This window comes from Apostichopus japonicus, chromosome 18 (assembly GCF_037975245.1).
Source record: "Apostichopus japonicus isolate 1M-3 chromosome 18, ASM3797524v1, whole genome shotgun sequence".
NCBI classification, from domain to species: Eukaryota; Metazoa; Echinodermata; class Holothuroidea; order Aspidochirotida; family Stichopodidae; genus Apostichopus; species Apostichopus japonicus.
In genome coordinates this window covers 11,938,617-11,953,550 of record NC_092578.1, presented here as the reverse complement: position 1 = coordinate 11,953,550, position 14,934 = coordinate 11,938,617, and the positions used below count along the sequence as shown (strand labels likewise).

General features: G+C 36.3%; 1 protein-coding gene across 2 annotated transcripts in view; it reads left to right on the top strand.

Annotated features, from left to right (window-relative positions):
* LOC139958376 (ubiquitin carboxyl-terminal hydrolase MINDY-3-like) overlaps positions 1-14,934 on the top strand; it is a 44,894-nt gene that overhangs the window by 14,795 nt on the left and 15,165 nt on the right. For both annotated transcript variants that reach the window (XM_071955392.1, XM_071955391.1), the window contains exons 4-6: positions 4,787-4,901; positions 9,960-10,033; positions 11,154-11,233. In XM_071955392.1, coding sequence (XP_071811493.1) covers positions 4,787-4,901; positions 9,960-10,033; positions 11,154-11,233 — 269 coding nt within the window. The remainder of the gene's footprint in view (positions 1-4,786; positions 4,902-9,959; positions 10,034-11,153; positions 11,234-14,934) is intronic.

Sequence of the window (14,934 nt, the reverse complement as noted above, 5' to 3'; positions counted from 1 at the left end):
GCCAGAAGCAAGTCGTTTCGTCAAATAACAGTACATAAGCAGCACACATTCAGTCACATGTTTATAGAGAATTACACGACGAAACTATTCGCATTTTATTTCTTCAGCAATTTCTCCAACAAAAATCGGCAGCACGAGATCATATGGCCCGTAACAACTACCTGCTCCTACGAGCTGGTATAGCGTTTTCCCAGCAGTACAATATGCACTGTTCCATATAGCCAATTGAAAAATTGCGTAACTCGCATAGCACACAGTACAAATTACACAGTATGCCTATAGGTTACGCAACACTGAGAGGCAGATTATAATCTCGGAAACGTGATACCTTCGCGGTAACGGTACCCATTTGCGTATGCTGTTTATAGCTAAGGATGAGAATGCCATATTAAAGAAATGAATATGTTGCCGCTGTGAGAAGAGGGCAGCATTGTTTTTATTTTTTAATCGGGGAATACGTTGAGACAAGATTTTGATTTTAGCAATTTCCTAGCTGAGAGTGTGCCTTTAAATGTATACAGACAAAAGTTTTGTCACATTTAGTTACAAGGTAGTATCGTAATTAATATACAGAGTGACGTATGGGACCAGAAGAAATTGTTAATTTTGTATTCCTTGCCGGTGGCAAAAGGAATCTTTGCAATGGTGATGGTGTGTGTGTGTGTCTATGTATGTATGTGACACTTGATTGTAAACACTGTAACTAAAAAAGTTAATGGTGGATTACCTTCATGCTTGGTATGTGGATCCGTCTTATTGAGTAAAAGAAGCCTATTGTTTTCTGTAAAGTTCAATGGTCATTTGGGATTAACAGAGGTCAAAAGTCTGAAACTTTGTGTACATGATAACTCCAAAAATACATCTCTGTTGAACTTCATACATGGTATGTAGATTCAGCTTGTTGAGTAAAAGAACCTAAATTGGTGGAGGTCAAAGGTCATTTGTGGTCAACATTTAAGTGAAAGTCTGAAAATCTTGTAAACATGATAACACAAGAATTGTATTTGTCTTAAACTTCATAATAGTATGTAGATCCAGCTTGGTGACTGCAAGAATCCTATTGAAATTAGTTGAGGTCACATGAGGTCAACATGCAAGTCTGAAACCTTTTAAACATGATAACTACAAAACTAAAGCTACAATTAATCTGTGAATTCTCCAATGCTATGATTTTCTTTTGGCGAACATCGTTTGGTCAAAGTCAGTTCAGTTTAGTTTTGTGAATGGGCTCTATAGGTCTCTAAATCTGCTTCAGAGTTCATACTCATGCTTTAAATGTGCCCTTAAAGCTCCTGTAAGGGTTTATCTCTCAGAGCTTCAAGGGATCAACAGGTTATCTCAAATGGGCACAAACTGGCTCAAGGGGTCAACAGATTATCTCAAATGGTGAAAAATTTGGCCATTTTCTCAAAAAAATTCATAGTATATAAATAATGTTATGAATGTTCTGAACAACTAAATAAGGGGACTTGCTCGCTCAAAGTTGGTTAAATGGGTCTATATTTCACATGGGAAGACTTTCCTTTCTGGATATTGCAACACTTTGGTTTAAAACTCTATACTTTAAAATCATTATGGGTAAATGACATGGTTGATGCCCACAAGGGATTGCTACAAATCTTATTTTAGTTCTTACTTAATTCTTCGACAAATTTAACTCACTTGCTCTACAGTAGTCAAATAGTTACAGTATTTTGAATTTTGAGATTCAATACATATCCTGTAACATTGTTATCTCCTCAAAAACTGATAATGCAGTTCATCATTGCAGAACAAATTTGTCAACCAAACACATACTTCTAGCTGGACATCACAAGTGTGCTATCATGTGGCACAGTGTCAACAAAAAATAATTGAAATATGATCTAAAAACATGAAATATGAAAATGAAGCTGAACTTATTGGACATATGACGATATATGGGATATTTTCCATAAGGAAGTTTCCTTGAAAAGTAATGTTTTTGTATAAAATTTGTATCAAATAAGAATATGTACTATTAAAGTTCAATAAAAATTAACAAAACATGTACTATTAATTCAACTTATATATTTTTTAAATCATCCTAACTTAGTGTAACAATTTTCATTTCATTTTGTATATTCCAGTATTAAAGAAATTATACAGTATAAGCAAACAAAAAAGCACAAAGAAAAAAGAAAAATTATTAACATTGAGATCATGAGATGTAATGTAAGTGGAAAATAGTTTGGACAGGTAAAAAAAAGTTACTTCTTGAAGAAAGATCGCAGCACTATAAATGAAAGAATATCTGAAAATTTGAGGTTCTTGATACTGTGATTGGCAAAGTTGTCTCATGTCATTTCTAGAAACAGTTGATGACGAAACTTAATGTCAGGCTTGGATGTGCTGAAATTCTTTCCAATCACTCATTGTTGAAGAAAATTGAGCTGTATCATTCAGTTTTTCTTAGCTATCCAACATACCAAACTACCAGTGCTGGAGTCAAAATATAGCCTACATCATGCCAATCCCCTATAGTACAAGTAATTATTTGTTAATCATTTGTTTAATTTTCACTTGATATCTTCACAGCAATTTCTTCTAACAAGGTCAATTTCTGAAAACCTTTTAAACGATTTATCTCAAGATTTATTTATACTTATCATGTGGATGTGTTATATTGAGTAATAGAACTCTGTTCTTTGTAGTGGGGGTCAAAGGTCATCTGCGGTCATATATTGAATGCCTTTTAATGTGATATCTAATGATAGAAATTAGGACATTTATATTATTAGAGCCATTTCTGTTGAACAAGCAGAAGTCTGTTGTACTGAAGTCATCAAAACCTCTGCAATTTTGCATTCTGTTTTTTTTTAGTTTTCACCTCATTTATTGACCAATTTGGTCTTTTCATACATATTAGTGTACATGAAAATATACAAATTTGTTGTATCTGTAAGTTTAAAGAAAATTAATTCCATGTCCTATGGAGCTATCTACAGAGGCAGATAATGCAACAAAAATAATCAATTAGCAATTATAAATTGAACTGCTTGTGTAATTTGTCATAGTGAAAAAGCAGTTTACTTCTAGTTTTTGTAGAAATAAATTGTTCACCATATATATTACAGAAATTTGAATTCATAGAAGAACTCATCTACCGAAGGCATCAAATTACTTTGTTTACTTTGGAAAATATAATACTTTGTTGGAAAAGTAAGAAATTAATAATTCTGTTAAAACCAATGAAAATATTTTCTTTAGAGAAAATTTACTGTCGCTGCAAAAAAACGTTCTTCTCCAACTAAAAGAAAATATGAAACAATATGGCTTTGGGCAGAATAAATGATCTAATGTCTTATTGTGTCTGTTTTACAACATGAGCCAAAAAAAAAGAATAAAAAAATGTGACGTACTGTATGGCACATTCAGCATTGGAAATGATCCAATTAGCAATTATCATAATTTAACAAACTTGTATTTGTCAAAAGTTTGCAAAGGATGGGCAAATAAATTCATGAATGAGATCCATTAAAATAACTTAATGCACTACGGTAGCTAGCTAATCAAGATTTATGTGTATCATTTGTGCGTCTATCATTTAATTTATTATGCAAATTCTGCACAAGTCATTCATTAACTACACATATTCCATTAACTATTTGTTGGTAATCAAAAATTTCAGACAGTTAGCTTTCTAATGATACCTATAATTCCATATTTGAAGGATTTTTAAGTTTTAGGTCCACAGGGGACAATAGCTTGCACTTGGCCCTTCATCAAGCATTAATGGGTATAAGCTACAGTGATGTGTTTTTTTCAAAATTCTTGTCCCAAGGAGTGACTACCAACAACATTTAGTGACATGAATAAGCACATTATGACAATCCATGCCACTGCTTCCTTTTATATTTATTTCCAAAGGCTTTTATGTGATGGGTGATGGCATAGTGTGTAACACCTTAGCTTGTAAACTCTCTACATAAAAAAGGGGTGCTTTAAACTTCATACTTGCTACTGTGAATCCCCTTTATGGAGTATTATTTTCTGTTGCAGTCAAAGATCATTTGAGGTCAACTGAGGTCAAAGTCTGGAATGCTTGTATAAAACACAAACATTAAAGGAAACATTCTTTGATCAACTTTAGTGAGTACAAGAATCAAACTGAAATGACTATCTTTCTAAAAAAGACAATGGCTCACTGAACCAACAAGTCAGTTTGCATGTGCACCTTTGATAATTTTAACTTTAAATGGCTATTGCCATAACAAAGCAATAGTACAAAACATGCAGACTGGACAAAAAATTTTGATTTCACATGCACCTTGATAATCTTAATTTTAAAAGGCTACTGCATAGCGCAGCAATAGCAGATGGACTAACCGGTCGATTGGTACACGCATATTTGATGATCTTAACTTTAAAAGGGAGGGAAGGGCATCGCCAAAAACATTTAGTAAAACAAGGAAATATGAGAAACTGCTCATCAGACCAACTGTGACAACCTTTGACCAATTGATCCCTGTAATTCACTGCCAACAGTTGCTCTTTTTGCCCAGCTGGAGCTGTTTGTTTTGGGCATAATTGTAATGTAGTGTAATTGTTGTGATGAAAGATTAACTCAGGTATGTAAACCTATGAAATACGATGCTTAATGCGCATTAATAACTGAATTGAATGAATCTATCATTGATACCTGTTTATGACTCACAAATAGTGAGTGAATTATAATGTTTCATGCTGAATACCTAACATCCAGTTTTCTAGAAATGGTACTAGTGATGACATGGAGTAAGCTTTGATTCTTTCTTTCCTTTGACAGGGTTAACAACTATGGTAATACAGAGGATGTCTATGAGGCACTCAGCAGCTGTTTGCATTATTTCACAGAGGATGGTGGTGTGCTCATATTTATATATTCAATTATCTTGACTAAGGTAGGGTAATCTGGGCTTTTATTGAGGCATTACCACTTCTTTGTCTCGAAGTTAAGTTTAAATGCAGTATATCTGTAACCAACTTAGGATTTAGCTATGGAAATGTTATGGTGCGATCAACTTATCATTATGCTGCAAATGGTTCACTTGATGACATTTGAAAAGTAATCATGTTATCATCTTGCAGCAAACTGTTCCTCACTTGTTTAATTCAAAGGAATATGTTATTGTGTTGCAAATTGTGAACATATTATCTGCACAATCAATTTGTTAAAAGTTTCTACTACAGTCAAGTCAGGAAAAAAAGTAGGTTTGCTTTGCTCCATTCTGGGTTGTGTGGTTCAAATCCTACAGTAGTTTGCTATTAAAACGTGTTCAAAAGTAGCAATGAATGGGACTTCCCAAACAAGTAACTGCACAGTGGTATACCAGTCTATCCTTTGTGTTATTTGTTGATTGGCCAACTATTGAACTATGAAATTAATTACCAGAGCTATCAAAAACTACCAGTTGTATCTATGATCATAATGCAGCTTTTTCACAAACATTTTTTTCCAGCATATGCCAACATTTTGAGTCCTTGCTCACACAAAAGTCTTGTGGGTCCACACTACAGAGTAAATATTTATATATTTATATCTCAGAAAAATTCTTTACAGAACCTAACACTTAGTCTAACCTGCAGAGGTTAAGTAAAATAAAGACCATAGGAATTAAAGATTTTGTTTTAGATCCAGGTGTAATGTAGTAAACTAAGATTGGAGGCAAGAATATATGAAAACAAATATTTTGAATTCAGGCTATGGAATGATTGCAGGTTCTGTTGGGAATTATTAAACATCTTCTCACGCTAACATTATAATATAGCACTAATAGTTCTACCAAATAAACCATAATTTTTGACCTAGAGCACTAAGTACAGCTCCAGAAGGACAAATAAATAAAGCTCTTCACAATATAATTAAGCACTAATGCAAATTAAGAAGATGCTTGAAAGAAGTAAACTTCTTTATGTTGAATGGAAATCTAACAACAAGGGTGGAATTTCTAATGGATAGAGGATAGCAAATTCGACTGAATTTATTAAAGAAAGATTATCGTAGGACTGCCCCCTGCTGTGTAAGAAAATGTGCAGATGCTGTGAAACACCAGATCTAGCAAAGAAATGGCAAAGACACTCACCATACAACTGGGAAATTTACCGCAGCAAACAAATAGTGTGTTGGAAAAGATAGGATAATGTAATCCAATTATTCCATAGGTGTGATGTGATATCCTGCCCATGATGACATACAGTAATCTAACTTGTGTCTGCATTCCTACACTCTCTGAAACAACGTTTCTTTAAAGAAATTAAATCAGCTTGACAGTGTTTGTTAACTATTGTATAAGATGGAATATGCTTCCAAGTAATGACCCAGTCATTACCTAAAATCTTTTGTTTTACTACTTTTTTCTGCAGCAAAAGTTGCATGCCAAACAGACTGCATGGGCCCCATGGCAATTTACTGTAAACATGTCCCTTTTGTGGCTGCTTCATACAAATGTAGGTCATGCAGCTAACTGCCCTAGATTTCCAGAAAAACACCCGCTTTAAACCTTTTTGGGGGGCCTAGACCAATCATAAGCAGATTTGGCAGATTTTATGGCCCTTGCTCATTAGCATAATTTTCAATTCTGTCCGGGGTTTATGTCCTGTATGACCATGACATATTGCCACTTTTATTAAACAATACGTTTCAAAGTGAACTGCTATTTGAGTGGCTGAAGCTCCTTGCTTACCTGTCTCCTTACAACCATAGCACTCTTGTTCTACCATACCTAGAATGAACTGGTAAACTTTTAACACTGTGCACCCTATTTAACCGAATCCCTCCACCCAAAATGTCTAGAATGTTTGCTTTGTGCTTGGATTTCTTTACGTCCCAATTCGCTCGGAACTGTGTTAATCAGGACCTTTTTGTGCTTTTCAGAAGGACTAAGTGGTCATATTTTTGGTGCAACCCGATAATTATCCGTTTTGATTTGGGAAGGTGTCTGAGATAAATTTGGAAGCAGGTCTTGTACCATTTTGTAGTACATATACAGGGTATGGGTACCAGTTGTGTGAATTGCTAACACTAGTTTCCCACCTGTATGCCAACATGTGGAGTTGTTAATTTAGTCATGCATTCTTCTTGTTCCCTTCACTTGTTTTTTTGCCTAGTGTAATATATTTGTAATATGATTATGGCCAAAGGGAAATGCGAAAGTAAGTTCATGCATGGTTCCATTGCTGAAGGCCAAAGTGTCCAGGAGGACGTCCGGGTACGGCCGGAAAAGAAAAGGAGAGGCAGGTCGCAGAGCATAACCGGCTGGGTTACAGAGAGAGCATCGGTAGGGACACAGAGAAATGGTCATGGATCCAATAGGGCCCCATGCAAGTTCGGTCACGACCGAAGAGTCGCTAGAAGAGAGAGGTCGACAAGAGGATCAGGGACCGGGAGCCAGGAACGGGAGGAGACGTGACTGAAGCAGGTCCCGATCGCTGTCCCCGAGTAGCCGCAGCAGTAGGAGATGGTCTACGGATTCAGATGTATCATCAGAACCCTTCAACCATGACAGAGAACAGGAGAGAATCTCACTAAGGGAGAGAGAAAAAGAAAGAGACACACTTGCTGCAGCAGTGGAACCAGAGCCAGAAGAGACCCTGGGTGAGGATGAAGCAGTTAGAGAAGGCAATTAATAATATCAACATCCTATGAAATTTAATGGAGATATACTGAATGTGATCTTTCCAAGAGAGATGTTTGTCAATATAAACTCCCAGGAACTAATAGAAGCATATAGCAATATTTTTGCACCACAGAGTTGATACATTGAATACTTTGGTCAACTAGCTTATTATGAGATCTGAAGAAGACTGACGTTGTTTTCTTAACATTGTGAATTTTGACAAATTCTGACTGAACAGTGTCTATGAGAGAAGCCACATCAGGGTGAGAATAGAAAAGGTTAGTAACATCAGCATATAAATTCACATGAGTTTTGTTGACATAAATAATAAATACAGTGAGCCAAGAATAGAACCTTGAGAAACTCCACATTCGATATGTTTGGAAGCAGAAATGGTATTATTATAGTTAGCTAACTGTAATCTGTCTGATAATTAGCTTTTAAACTAATTAAGAGCAACCCCATGAATGCCATAGTGTTCTAGCTTGTCCATCAGTATTTGATGGTGGAGGGTGTCAGATGCCTTTGAAAGATTGAGACCTGATACAAGTGATTATCTACAAATGCAGTCGTCAACATGTTGGTAAAATTTATAAGAACAAGAGAGGTTGAGCCCCTTGGAAGAAAGAGTAAAGTACCTTTAATGGTAGTCACTTACTGGGGGTCACCGACCCAAAGAAGTTAGACAAGTAAGCATGAGTCCCATGGAGCAGAGGAAACAGTTACTACAGAGCATTGGAGCCAGGGAGTTGCTTTCAGGTTGGAGCTTCAGATGACATCAATAACAACAGATGCCTCACTAACTACACTTGCATTACTGGACAGCATGGAGAACATGTTCCTCAGTAAAGAGATACCACATCAATATGTTAGAAATGTTGGCTGTCAGGCGAGCAAGTGACAAACTCCAGAGTGCCCGTTTTCACCGACTAAACAACCACAGTGGTGCCCTATGTTGACATTCAGGGGGGGGGGGACACTTCACAAGGTTATACACCAACTGACCTGGGGATTGCTAATGCAGTGCAAAGGATGGATTTGGTCTTACGAGTGTCTAACAAAGCAGCAAAAGAAAATGTGATGGCAGATGCCCTGTCGAGAATGACCTTTGATCCCAACGAGTGGTCCCTGTCCCAGGGAATTTGAAAGAGATGTTTCAAGGTTCTGGGAAGACCACTTACAGACCTGTTTGCGACACCTAGAATGCCAAACTACATATGTTCTACACCAGAGGATTCCACCCCCAAGGGCTTAGCAAACATACATCCTGTCATTTCCATGGGATTGCTTATGCCTTCCCACCTCTATGCCTACTCAATCAGGTGATACAGAATATCAGGCAGTCTTCGGGATGGATTCTCCTCATATCACCATTCTGGTCTTGCAGGCCAAGGTTCAGGGAACTACTGCAGTTGTTGATGGTCATTTCAGTGGTACTGCTGGACACTCCCCCATCTACTATCACAGTAGAGAGGAATACTTATTTACCCAGACATCAAAGGATTGAGCTTATTTGCCTTATCTGACTGTAGTGATCAGACCATTTGCAATTGATTCAAGGGGGTGGGGGGGGGAGGGGGTCAAAGCTCATAACATCAGAGGAGTCAATGGTACAACGGGTAATGTCTATTGAGTACAGTAAAAAAAAAGTACAGAAAATAGCATAGCATAGGTGTGCTGTCTGCAGTTTAGAAAATCAAGAAGAAAGGAACAAACCCGATTGACGTAAAGCCTAGGTTGGAACGAGTTACAGTCTATTGCACACATATGACTTGTGTCAATAAAGCCTGCAAAGTTGCTGTCTTTTTCGAGTTTGTTGTTGCTACGGTATCCATGAATTGTAAGCTTCTTTAAGGTTCTCTCTTCGTTGTATAAGAAGCTCAGTTCATTGATGCTTATTGTCAGCGCATCGCAGAGGAGCGAATAAAAGTGGAGTTGCACTGTGGATAAAGTCAAGGTCTGTGGTTGGTTTTTTGCATTTATTGCAGCCTGTACTGTATATTTACAGAAAGAGCTTAACATTTGATAGCACCTTAATGTTTCCAGATAAGACAGTCAATAAAACATTTTAACAAACATCTTTTCTTCTAAATTTAGAGCAATCTAAGTAGAAGTATTTTATGACAAAGAATTGGTCACGAATATTACTGCATGATTCCTATAGCTAGCTACTTCTTGATTCCTTGCCTTGTATTGTTCTTGAGTATAATCTATATGTGTTCAAAGTAATAATATCCTAGCAAAGCCAGATTGTGATTCAAAATGGGAGCTCATGGAGAATGTGATCATTATTTATGCAACAATTGTTTATAATTCCTCTGTTGTTTGCTTTTTCCTTAATAGGGAATTGACACGATTAAAGCAGAAATGCAAGATCCAACAGAACCTTTGATAGACGGAACATTTGGACATGGAAGGTAAAATCTTGTTAGGACTTATAAAAGTAGTAACTTATTGTATACAATGAGTTGTATATGGCTGTTTATGGTCAACATGGCTCAAAGTCTGGAAATATTGCAAACAAAAACTTCAAAAGCAAAGTCTGTATGAACTTGTTACCATGTCTTATTAACTACAAGAAACTTGGTACATATTGTGGTGATCATTGATCATTTGAGGTCAGCAGCAATCAAAGTCTGCAGTTTATAAATGCAATATTAACAAATACAGATTGAGTGAACTTCTCTCGCTGTATGGAGGTCCCCTTATTGAGTACAAGAAGCCTTTTGCTTCAAAACTAAGTTAAAAGTCATTTGAGATCAATATATGTCATAGCCTGAAGCCTAGTAAATGCAATTACTCCAAATGTAAATGTTGCATCAACCTTCATAATTTTTATGTAAATCAAACTTATTATGTGCAAGAAACCCATTTTGTGGAGGTCAATGGTTCCTTGGGCTCGACAGAGGTCAACACAGTAACTGCCAAAATGAAGCTCACATTAAGTGTTTCAAGGAATCACTTAGCCCTTTGGCTTGCTTTCTGGTTGTGATATAAGCTTTATGAACTAAGTTTCTTTTCGTTATTTGACATTTCACCTTGTCTCCATGATATTATTGTCATGGAGTCTAAACAATGCCCAGGCACATGTCCACCAATTTTGGAAGTCAATTTTGCATTTTGCAACGCTTTTTCAAAGTGCTCATACATACAACAGCATTGTTGCAGGATTCTGCATCAGGGACGCAATGTTTTAGCCAGGGACGCAAAATCTTCAAATTGCTTACTTGGTGGACCCAAAGTTTTGATTATTTGAGAAACAAACCCCAAGTACACACATTCACAACTCTGCCTATATGCAAAACATAACAAATTTTTGAATAAACATCTTCATTTTCAAAAAACCACAGCTTCTTCTGAAAAGAACCAAAATTTCTTTCAATCCTACCATGATTGAATTTGTTTGGAAACAAATAAATCATAACAATTAACCACAGGGTACAGGGATAACAACAATTCCATTACAGATATTTTCATGCTAAAAATTGTCAATGATCCATAGAATTATGACAACTATTTTTCTTTCTTTGCCCACAGTCAAAGTTTAACCAACTTAATGCTGACTGGTAGAGCAGTGTCAAATGTTTTTGATTTAGAGAAGGATATATCAGGATTCAGTAAGTCTTTTCATTTGTATTGATGGACAAACTCTAAAAAATAACTGTACAGAATGGAAGGGCTGAACCAGTTGCAATGAAGTATTTTCCATTTATATAATCTCAATTCATAAAAATTGCCTGTACTATAAACTTTAAGCATTGATTGTTTTGAGCTGCCTCTGTGTGCAGTTTTTAGATGCATCAATATTCGGACAGTAATGGTGCAAATCTTTATAGTGGTTGCTGTGCTGTTTGCATTAGTTGTCTTTTCTACATTTGAAGCCACTTTAGCACAGAGTAGGAGAAGTATTCTATTCTCTAATGTAAGTCAGAATTATGAGACTGTACCATGCCAATATAGCTTTTATAATTTCTTTGTAAATTGTAAAATTATTTTGCATGGAATGTTTGTATATTGCATGCACATATCTGTAAATATTAAGCCTTGTAAACATAATAATTTCCAAATTAAAGTTTGGACAAAATTTAAATTTGTGTATATTGAGCTTAGTGAGAACATGAACCCTAGGCTATAGGTACATTAGTAGTTCGTCGAAGGTGACAAAAACCGCCAAGTCAATAGCGTAGGAAATTGTCGGAAAAGCATTCAAAACATTGGTTTCGAAAAAGTCTGACAAAAAGCCAAGAAAAGCGTTGGTTAATCAACAAACAGTATTAAATTCCCTGCAGTCTGCACGAACGAAAGAATGCTGTCTCTACTGCAGCGAGTTGTGGCTACGGGATAAACTTTACAACACAATAGATATACATGAAGCAAAAGGGTAGAACCCTGGTAAGCAAGCAGTTAATGCATTGGAAAAACTATTGTTGTTAATATTGGTCAAAGGTCATTTGAGGTCAGAACGGTTCAAAGTTGAAAACATTTTTCACACAATATCTCAAGAAGTGGAAGTTGCAGGAAGTTTGAACTGTGTGTAGCTTGCTGTTGATAAGTTGATCAGTAGTGTTTTTCATGAATGTCAAAGGTCATCTTGTAAACATGATAGCTGAAGGATGGTAGCCTGTGCAGTTCTTACATTTGGCATGTGGATTTCCTGTAAGTTAGTTCAGTGAACCCTGTTGTTTTTGTTGGAGGTCAATGGTCATTTTGAGTCAGAAGAGGGCAAAATGTGAAAATCTCACAAATGCTGCATCTCCAGAACCTGAACATCAAAGGAGCTCATATGCATGGTAAGATACCCTTATGTAGTGTAAAGTTTTTACCCAATTTGGTGTAGCCTAGGTCAGAGTTCATTAAGGTCACCAGGGGTAAAAACTTGAAATCTTTGTAAACAGATATCTCCAGATAGGAAACTTTATCTGCTTTCATATTTTTCATGTGGTTTGAATTCCTACTCTTCAATTGGTTGCTCCATAAGTTGCTGTGCAAACAGCTTATATTTTCACAACCTGCTGTTTTATTGGAAGAAAACTCTTGGCTATAGACAACAGTTCTTTAAATCAAGCTTGTTTAAATATTTTCCATGAGTTATGCTCTGCTAAGCTAAGCTAAACAAAACTTAACTACTCATTGGTACTAATCTACTAGGCATATGGATGAGTTGCTGTCATAATATTGCTGGTATCAGCTTTTCACCTCTTGACCTTAAGAAGTGATTAATCCCCCATCTCTGCCTGCCCCAATGTCATTTTTTATTCTTTTTTTCTTTTTCTTTTTCTGGTCATAGTTTTTTTTAGAAACACTGCTTGGCCTCTCCAGAGACAAATTCCATATGTTACAATGTAGCTCCTTTCTTTCTTCTCTTCAAGATATCAGTTGGAAGGTATGTACCCTTAGAAAGCAAAGTAAAGCGTGACTTCAACTTTTCATGCAGAACAGATTGAGAAGGGAGTGTATAGTTTTTCTTATCCTTCCATAAAGCAGGTTGCCGTTACAGATGATAAAAGAACATCAGTGCAACAACATGTTGACTGTTATATGCAATTGCCCCCACTAAATATTTTGATATGGTAACTTTCTTACAAACCTGAAAATACATTGTTTCTCACACATCAACTCCTCTGCTGGTGGTGATTTCAACAAATTTTGTATGCCATAGTTTAGATATTGTAGACATTACAAAGCACAAAGCACAAGCACAAATCCTTTGCATCTCATTGGCACCTTGATTTCCCCATTTTATAGGCAGCTACAGGGGGGAGTGGGTTCCACAAGATCAACCAATACTTGCATGGAGCAAATGAGAAAAGTGTGATTGCAATCTGCCAGCTATTACTGTTTGGCAGAAAAGCAGTCATAGTTTCATGATTTTCCTGACATAGCAATATTTAGCCAGTGCTTGATTTCAAACTACTCTTGTGCTGTATATGTACTGTATTTAAGGTAACCTCTGTGAGGGTTTTCCTCTGGTTTTAGTTATTGACAAATTCTTTTTTAGCAAATTCTTGGAGAGGGGTAAGTACTCCCTCAACCCAACCCATTCAATGCATTCCTGGGCCTGTTTCATGCACTGATTACTCTCCTTCTGCTTCACTGTAAGCCCGCCAGAAAATACAAACTGTGTAAGTACACCTAGGCCATTCTATTGTTATATCACTATGACCACACCTGTTAATGTTAAAACATTTTGGCAGTCTGCCAATGTTCCACAGTACATGAACCCCCCATGGATCCTAAATATTATGATAATTAGCCAGTGGAATGAGTGACAAACCAGGTTTTACTTGGACTAGCCCACACAATGGGTTTAGTGAAATGTAGGGCAGCCAGCTACATGACCTACATTTTGTACGCAGTCCAAGTAGCCATCCTGTGACCTAGATTACCAGGGCAGTTCACTGGCATTGGCACCCAAATTAACCTGTGAAAAGAATTGCTTTTGTACAATACAATAGTCACAAATTCATGAACGAACATTTTCAAGGCGATATACATTTATAAAAGAAACTTTTATGGTAGCAGTGGGAGGATGGAGGGGCAAGGTAGGTTATTTAATGGACGGGGATGGTGGCAAGTGATTTTATATGTTATGGCATTATGAAAATATCCTGTCACGTCTATGGCATAATTGGATTACATTTTCATTTGTTTTTCAATACAATATGTGTTGCTGCGGTGAATTGTCCAATTCTATAGTAATCATTTCTTTGTTATTGGTTTAATTTTTCACAGTATGCAAATATTTCCTTATGCATGGTTATCTTTTTAACGGTAAAGGTATCCATTTCCATTTCTGTGCCTGAACCATGCAGTGAATAAATTTCTACTACAAGTCTACACAAACCTTTTATTTTATTATGATATTTTCTGTTATTCACTTGTGACCATGTTGAAGAAGTGATGCTTCTGTGCAAACTTGTTTAGAAATTGACAGCATTTGAAAAAAACAGTGGGAGCTGGGGTGATCGTTCGTCTCGTTATTTTAATCGGGCTTATTGCATCTTTCCATTAAAAATTACAACATTTCTTGAGAGCTTCGATTTTAAATTTAACAAGAAAATGTCATTCAACTTTTTCTTAAATTGAAGTATCACTTAATGTGATCACTGCTTTTCTGTAGTTGTATTCAGCAACATCCAAATGTATAATTCTACGTAGTAGTAGTAGTATTATCTGTCATCCCTACCGGCTTTCTTCCCAATGTAATGTATCATAGGTAAATGTAGCATTTAAACTTTTTTGTGGATATTTTGTATACATTCGTGTCCCAAATCTTTGTTTCGACTTTAGCGTACTGTATGGCCTAATCCACTGCCGT